The sequence below is a fragment of the Myotis brandtii genome, unplaced genomic scaffold, assembly GCF_000412655.1.
Source record: "Myotis brandtii unplaced genomic scaffold, ASM41265v1 scaffold99, whole genome shotgun sequence".
In the NCBI taxonomy this organism is placed as follows: Eukaryota; Metazoa; Chordata; class Mammalia; order Chiroptera; family Vespertilionidae; genus Myotis; species Myotis brandtii.
Window position 1 is genome coordinate 2,781,338 of NW_005372121.1, and position 8,951 is coordinate 2,790,288.

Below are 8,951 nucleotides of genomic sequence, written 5' to 3' on the forward strand. Positions count from 1 at the left end.
CGGCGTGGCTCAGTGGTTGAGCGTTGACCTAGGAACCAGGAGGTCACGGTTTGATTCCCAGTCAGGGCACATGCCTGGGTAGTGGGTTCAATCCCTGGTGTGGGGCATGCAGGAGGCAGCCAATCAATAATTTATGATCACCATTGATGTTTCTATCTCTTCCTCTCTGAAATCAATAAAAATATATTTTTTTCCAAAAAGCATGTTCACGATGGTCCTAATTTTATAAAGCATAAATCTACTGAACATATTAAGAAGAAAAAAAAATAAAACCAGAGATTGCCATTCAGTGGGTTTGGGTTGGACTCAAGTGCCTACGTTTCTACAGGCTCCACAAGTGATCTTGACAGGCAGGCGTTGGGTACCCGCGGGCATGGTTAGAGTTCCCTTTCAGAGTCCTGACCAAATTATAATGGCATGGGTTTTAACTAAAATAGTTGAGGAGTCCTCGTTCAAAACGCAGTTCTTTGATGCATCTCTGTTGGTAGACACATCTAATTTGATTAAAGGCTTAATTTAAGGTACCTGAGAAAAAGGGGGGGGAAAGGTGGTGATAGTGGTGTGGGCACAGGGTTCTTCACAATTACACTCCTGCTTAGGTATAACAAAGGGTTGTGATACTTTTGTGTACAAAAAAATATAAGCAAAGGAGACATATGTAAAACTTTAAACAATATATATATATATATATATATGCAATAATTGCTGGCAGTTGTACTTTTCATTCCACAGATAACCAAAGAGCACAATACCCCTTTAAATTTCCAAGAAGGCTCGGTTTTAGGCTGAGTTTCATGGGTTAATATCCTATGTAAGAACAGACGTTTTGCAGGGAGCCAGAGGCAATCAGTAGGGAGGCAAAAATGCTCAGGAAAAACAAACAAATGAACTTCCTCCACTCAAATCTTTTTTTTTTAAATTAGCGGTGCAGCAGCTGTTTCTGAGTAGTCTGGGGCCACCCTCAGACCTTGGGTTACCAAGTGAATAATGAGTGTGTTTTGCCTTCTCATTTCAACCTACAGGCCCTATGTTCCCGTCAGTGCAAAGTCAACTGCATACAAACCCATCTCCCTCACGTCCGCTGTTGTTAGCCCGCAGTTACTCAGATCTAGACACGTGTCCACAGCCTTTCTGCCCAGCTTCTGCAGGAACTGCTCCACCTGGCATCCCAGTTCCGTTTCTGAAGTGAGAGGCGTGGCTACATTATAAGAATAAAGAAGAATTTGCTGTTAACGACAGATAAAGATGCATAATGATCACAATACAACAAGTGAAAAGGCGGACAATAATCCTGAACTGGTCCCTGGTGAAACCTGAAGCATTTACCAGGAAGAAAACCTCTGTTCCTGCCTTGGTGGCTTTTCTTTCATGGCCTGACCCGGGCTTCTCAGCGTAGGGACAGAGCTGTGTTCCTGAAGAAGAGGTGAGCTTGTTAGCACAGCTTTAGGCGAGCGAGCAGTGCTGGAACGATGACAGATAGCTTTGGCGAATGCAACTGCTGGGCCAAGCACAGGTGTTTGCCTCCTAACCAAGCAGGTGAAGAAGGGGAGGCCTTGCAGTCACCACTGGTGAGTTTCAGATAGGTACAGGGTGGGAGTGAAAGAAACAGCTGCTGCTCATTTCCTCCCCCATTCAACTGAGGAAGCCTGAGAGCTAGTGCCTGGGGGAAGCTTTTGTATATTCTGAGCTCCTGCTGGAGAACCCATTTGTCTTCTTGTTATTAGGAACTACTTATGAGGCACCTCACCAAATTCCTCCGTTATAACACTATGCTAATGTGATCTCACTAAAGTAATAAAAAATACTATAATTTTATTGAGCACCTATTATGTACCAGTGCTTTACTTATCGCATGTGCCAGCGTTTAAAATATATATAAAAACATTATACTTTTGTAAGGAAAAATAAATATGCATGTACTGACAGTGACTTTAAAGAGGTTTGTCAGTGGCAATGTACAATTTGAAACATACACAAAGAGCCTGGCCACTGTGGCTCAGTGGTTGAGCGTCAACCTATGAACCTGGAGGTCACACAGTTCAATTTCTGGTCAGGGCACATGTCCGGATTGCGGGCTCGATTCCCAGTGTGGGGTGTGTAGGAGGCAGCTGATCGATGATCCTCTCTCATCATTGAGGTTTCTATCTCTCCCTTTCCCTTCCTCTCTGAAATCAATAAAAATACATTTAAACACACACACACAAAGTAGACTGGAATCCAATAAGAAGACATAAGTTATGAATGTGCAGGAATATTCTACTAACCCTGACAAAAAAGTATAAAACAACATAGCTAAATATATATACATATATATTGGTACCAGTGAAAATTAAAAGATAGTAGGATTACAGTAATAATAAATTTAGACTAAAATGTTAGCAATGATAATGAAAACTTCATCTCTCTTCCACAGGGTGTCTTGTGACTTGCTATTTTTATTTAAAAGATTTCTACGTTCCTGTGGCTCTGTTTTCCTGTCCAATGCTAGTTGTTGGTGTGTTTTGTTTTTTTGTTGTTTGCTTTGTTTTTGCTTTTAAAAATATGTATCTTTATTGTTGAACGTATTACAGATATCCCCATTGACCCCCTCTACTCTGCTCCCGCTCCCCCAGGCCTTCACTGCATTATTGTCTGTGTCCATAGCAAGCCAGTCAGAGAAAGACAAGTATCACGTGATCTCACTTATATGTGGAATCTAATGAACAAAAGAACCTGACTTGCTATTTTTAAGAAAGCCACCTGTAGGGTATACAGCATTGCTGGCCTGGTCGGTGTTGCCACATTCCACCAGTAGGAGGCAGCACCTTCCACCATTTTACCTCTTTACTCAGGCCTTCAATTTTTATCATGGCACTTGGATACAAGGTACAGTATTTTGGGTAGGGTTGCCAGATTTAGGAAAACAAAAGCAGCATGTCCAATTAAATTTAGACTTCAGGGAAACAGGAATCGTTTAGTAAAAGTATGTCCCAAATATTGCACTTATTTTACATGGTAACCCTAATTTTGGGTGGCAGAGAGGAGAGCTGTGGATGAGAGATGGGGAGGAACTGCCTCTTACATGCCAGTGAGTACAGGACATTTTGTTTAAACTTAAAGGAAATAGTCACGGTTATACCATTTCGTAGATTTGGAAACTGAGACTCTGTTAATTACTAAGTAGCAGAGTCAGAATTTGAACCCAGAACAGTGTGCTCCAAAGCCCATTCTGTGTTTTAAATTGTTTGTGTTTAAAAAATTTCTGCACATGGTATCCTATTGCTTTTGTTATCTCCATAGGCTCAACCTACAACCAGCCCCACCAATTCTTTTTCTTTGTTTTCTCTTCAAGCCACTGCCATGTCAATCATTTCCCTTACTATCGAATGTTTGGAAAGATTGGTTTGTACTTGCTCCCCCCACGTCTTCAGCACATTTACCAATTAACCCGCTACATCTGGTTGCCACACTCACCTATTCAAATAAATTGTTTCTCAAAAGTCACCAGCAATGACCTACCAATGGATAGATTCAGAAATCTCTTCTCAGACCACATCGAACCTGGGTACTCTGTAATGGTTGATATGATTGGCAAGTCTAAGCACAGTTGGACGATCTTGTTGAAATCATGCATCCAATGGGTGAACAAGTCACAACTTCTCTGAGCCTTGGTTTACGCATCTATAAAAGGAAGACTAGAAGTCCTGCCCGGTTCCTTTCTCGGGAGTATAGTGACTTAAATTTACGAGGGTCTCCCAGGGAGATGGGACTCTGCAGAGTCTTACATGAGAAATACTTGGTGAATATTTGTTGAATGAACAAATAATTGAATGAATGAGTGAGTGAGTGAGTGAATGAATATTAGCTTTAGAGTTTAATTACCAAAATAAATCAACATGATAAATCTTTCTCAAAACACCTACATAGAAATATGAATATTAACTTATGAAACCCCTAGACATCTCCTCATGGACCATGTATTTCTTTTTAACTATGAAACCCTTTCTTTGAAGACTATCGGTGTCACAGCTCAGCATACAAAACTGATGAGTCAGAGCTGCTGCAGGTTGGCTGAGGTGGGAGGGCTGGCACTTCATGGAGGGGACAAAGTGATCACACATGAGCAGTCTGTGGAGTGACTGGGGCCTTTTCCGGTTGCTTTCCCGCTGAACTGAACTCTGGTGTCTCCATCCAGGTGATTCTGTGACTAAACAGTATCTTCCCATTTGTGGAGAGTGGCTACAGTGTTTGGACAGGTTCAAGCCTCGGACTAATGAGAGGACACAGTCCTCTCATCGCCACGTGCAAGTCCCAGGTTGGAGGGCAGCATAATTATAGCCAACAGCTATAGTTGTAAGCTTGAACCTATGGTCTGAACACGTGGCCCCACGTGCCTGAGTAATGTGGGCTTGATAGAGTTCAGGTGCATGTAATTGAGTAGGATGCAAACCCATGAGAATGTTGTAAACATCTTGACCACGCCCTTACTTTGCCTCGTGGAATCTGGCTATAAAATAAAGACACGGCTTGTAGTCCGTGGCACTGTCTCTCTCCATCAGAGAGGGCAGCGTCCCGCCAAGACCCAGCTTTCATTCTCTTGTCTGTCTTTTCTCAATCCTTCACGGCCCCCACTCGGGCTCACCGAACCTGGCTGAGCTGGCTCGGCACATAGGGCGCCCCACGTTGGTCTGAGTATGCCATGGCTGAGCCAGCCCGCCACACCCATTGAGACCTTTTCCAAGTTAAATCTGTAAGGGTTGGTTTCTGTTGTTTATGACCAAGAATCCCAATATTTTCATAAAAACATGATTACATTTGTAACAAAACAAATTCCTGTTTTCAAGGAGCTACCTGTCTAATGGAGGAGACACGCAAGAAAGCCACGGTCACAACACAGAGGAGACGTGCAATGGTGGAGGCGTGCAGAGGGTGACAGTAAGAAGCTCTGTCTGGTGGGTGGGTCTTGGCAAGCTTCCAAGAGAAAGTGATGCATGACTGGCACCTTAAAGGACCAATGTGAGCCAGCCAGATGGGTGGGAGTGAGGAAGAGGTAAAAAGGGGCGGGGTGCAGAGGGAAGATGGCGATGCAAGGGAAGGTCTTTCTAGGCATCCAACTTGGGGGAATATGGCCAGTTTAGGAAACTGCAGGTAAATCAGAATGTCAGGAGTAGAGGAGGAATGTGAGGCTGGGGGAAGGCAGAGTCATGAAGAGATAGCCAACTGATCACCCATACCTTGAAGATCTTTCTTGGGAGGATAGACTTTCTCTTCAAAGTGAGAGGGATCCAGTGAGTAAAGGGTTGTAAGCAGCTGAGAGACACCATCACATCTGTGGTTTAAGAGGGCATCCTGTGGCAGTGTGGAGGACAGGTTGGCAAGAGAGCAAGACTAGAGACAGAGAAACCAGTTACGACGCTGCCACAGTGGTCAGGGCAAGAGATGAGAACCAGAATAGCAGTGGAGAGGAGGATCCAACCCAAGAGCCATTTGGGAGGCAGAATTAACGTGACTCCAGGAGCCACTGAATTTTGAGATAACGGAAGTAGAGAAGCCATGAATGGCTTGAGCAGCCGGTGTTGACCAGCTGCCTGGTCTTGCACTGTTGATTTGATCATGGTTTCAGGTACTCATTAACCATGTTCCTGAAGCTCCGAACAATAATTTGAAACAAATGCCAACAACTTTCTGGTAGAGATTGTCTTCCTTTAGAAGTAGACTTTCACTTCCTAGTTACCAAAATATATTTAAAATACATTTAACCTACGTATAGGTAAGATGGTATTATTTTAGGTATTTCATACTAATAATTTGATGGAAGTGAGGATAGGAATAAATGAAACAAGATTGGCTGGTAATTGTTAGAGAGGTGATCATGGGGACTCATACTGTTCTCTCTACTTTTGTATATGTTTGCATATAAAGTTTAAAATGTTTTAAAAATTCATTTAACCTAATGGATAATAAATTGGTGGTATGTATATGCCATCATATTGCCAAATAATATGATTCCGATTTTGGAGAGAGAGTTGGCAATATTTATTTTCATCACCTTCGAATATATAATTTTGGTTCTTGAAACTTATACTTTTTTAAAAAGCTGAAATTCCATGAAGCAGGGAATATGGGAGAGGGAAAGCCAAAGATAATCACTGAAGGGTAAAAAAAAAAAAGGAATTTATTAAGTAATTATGGCATATGAATGTAATGGAATATTATGCAGCTGTTAAAATTATGTATAGGAACATCATGAAGCAATGTAGGAATTAGCAGTATAATAATATGTTTCAGAAGTAGGATCACTGCTTCATTCAACTCAAGAGGGATTTGTAGGCTATTATAACTGCAAGAGAGACCTGTTCTAGCCCCCAGCTGCCTCACTGACTCGTCTCTACTCCTCTCCCTCTCCCCACCTCTCACCCTGCCTCAGCATCCCGGACTTCCTGGCTCCCTCTCAAACACTCCGGGCTCAGTCCCACCTTGGGCCTTTGCACTTACAGTTCCCTCTGCCTGGAAAGCTATTCGCACATTTATCTGTGTGGCTGGTTTTACTCGTTCATTCTACGTGGCTGACTTTATTTAGCCTCTGCTCCAGTGCCACCCAGTGAGAGACGCCTTTCCTCCAATCCTGTCTGAACGAGCACTTCCATCCCATCACTCTCTACTTAGCCTGCTCTGCTTTTCTTCACGTCACTTATCAGCACTGAAATGGTATCTGCATTTGCTTCCTTGTTTACATAAGGCCCTGCTTTTCATGGCTGTACTTTGTGCACTTACAAAATACAGTGGCAGGCACATAGTAGGAACTCAATGAGTGGGTTCTGACTGACTATAAATGCATGCACAGGAACAAAAGACTGAAAAGAATCTTGAAAAAATGATCATTTGCGTGAAAATGAAAGGAAATCAGGCATTTTCTCTACGCCTTTCTGTAGTATTATAATACTCTTGATAATTTAAAAGTAAAATTAGCAAAGTATTTAAAGTATTTAACTAACATTTATATATATATATGTAAGCCTAATATGCAAATTGTCCCCACAGGTGTTCAACTGGGAGACTGATCGCTTGCTATGATGTGCGCTGACCACCAGGGGGTGGTGCGGAACCAAGGGAGGTGGCCAGCAGCCAGGAGGCCCTGATTGGCCCTGATCTCTGGCCAGGCCTAGGGACCCTACCCATGCATGAATTTCATGCACCGGGCCTCTAGTAATAAATGTTTAGACAGAGACTCATATTAGGTTTAGTTTAACCCAATGATCTCCAGGGGAAGACATTATTCTAAGAAACAAAGAACTGACAGCAGTCAGAACACCTTACCGGTGTCTAAGGTGGCAGTCTTCTGTGTCTCATCGCTGGGCTGGGAATCAGCTGTTTTAAGGTCATTGCTCTCGTTTCTGCTTTCCGCTTTGGAGGACCTGAGTTTTGAGCCCCTGAGGAATTTGTTGACAAATGACGTCCGGGGTTTGGTTTCTCCATCTGAGGAACTTTTCTTCCTCGTTTGACTCATGGTCAAGTCGAAGGAGGTCTTTCTCAACAAGACATCTTCTTGTTTTCTGTTTTCTAGGATTTCTGAGAAGAAAATAGGACTGTCAAGTCTGGGTGGAATCAGAACTTCCCTATGCGGGCTTCGACTTCTCCCTTTCCTTCTGTTTTTATTACTGGTAATGTTTAACATAAAAATAAGAATGATGTAACCCAGAATCCGGGAGCCAACAGATGGTAGCAGATGTCAATCCAAAGCAAATTTGAGTTTTTAACGTTGCCCTGTTTTATTGTGAGAAATACGGGTCATTAAACACCACTTTGGCAAGTGCATCAAATGTGTCAATAGATTTTAAAGTTCAGCAGTCAATTAGCATTACCTTCTGAGAAAGTCAGTGAAAGGCGATGTCGCATGCCATTAAGCTGCCTGGACCTTCACACAACTGACACCCCGAGGAGCTGGCCTTCAGCGTCCCCAGCCTCCTCTCTCTGCACACCGCTTCTCTTTCACTTGGCATTTTTACTCTCTCCACTCCAGCCCTGTACCACCACCCATTAAAAACACCTCGGCAGTAAAGAATCCATCCATTCCCTAAACAGAACCTACTATGGGCCAGATATTATTTGAGATGCAAGAGATTCAACGAAGAACAAGAAACAGCTCACATCTTAACCTGGCGGGAAGATAGGCCTGTGTGCCAATGAGGACACTGGGAGAAGGGCCATCAGCGAGGAGAGACCCAAAGCGTCAGAGACCCCACAGGTGGACTAAGCCTGCTTTGGAGAACAGACTTGGAGCAGGGAGTGACATTGCCTGGGCTTTAAGAACTAGGAATTAGCTAAAAAGAAAAGAGAAGGCAAAGTGTCCCAGGCAGAAAAAACAACAACAAAACAGGCTCACTGTTTAGGCGTGCAGAGTCTAGTGGTTGGCTCCAGGAGTGAATCCTGGTTTTTAGGGAGCAGGATATGTAAGGGGCTGCAGGTAAGCGGAGGGTCTGGTGTAATGTCAGGCTGAAGATTCATGAGGGTCACTCTGTTATCTCCTGGGATTTGCTTGCATTCTAAAGGTTAAAGACTTAAACTAAAGGGATAAGCCTGTAAATGGAATTTCAAATTCGGTTCATAGAATTTCGATCCTATTCTTGGACCAGGGCCTAACAGTCTTATAGTCATCAAATGTTCATGACTTTCTTGCTACACAGGAGGTATTTAAGATTATGTTTCAGAATGGTTCAAGAAACGTCTTACACAGGGACTCCTAAAAAAGGCCTTGCAGAACCCACCTTCACATCTGGGGGATGGACGTTCCATACACCTGGAGTACTCCTTTAGAGGTCACAGATGGGCATCCGTTTCTTTTTACATTTTCTTTCCAAATTAGATCAGGGTCCACTCAGCCCAGGTTTACGCAGGAGGACACAGCAATAGGTTGGAAGCTGACCAACCTCAGGGTGGGGGACAGAGAGAGAGAGAGAGAGAGAGAGAGAGAG

At 43.3% G+C, this 8,951-nt stretch overlaps 1 protein-coding gene across 1 annotated transcript in view; it reads right to left on the bottom strand.

Moving 5' to 3' along the window:
* Positions 1-8,796, bottom strand: part of LRRC31 (leucine rich repeat containing 31) — a 25,115-nt gene extending 16,319 nt beyond the window's left edge. The window contains exons 1-3 of the mRNA XM_005886589.2: positions 8,745-8,796; positions 7,297-7,548; positions 1,064-1,198 (exon numbers count right to left, since the gene is read on the bottom strand). Coding sequence (XP_005886651.1) covers positions 1,064-1,198; positions 7,297-7,548; positions 8,745-8,772 — 415 coding nt within the window. The 5' untranslated portion in view covers positions 8,773-8,796. The remainder of the gene's footprint in view (positions 1-1,063; positions 1,199-7,296; positions 7,549-8,744) is intronic.
* Between the last annotated feature and the right edge of the window lie 155 nt (positions 8,797-8,951).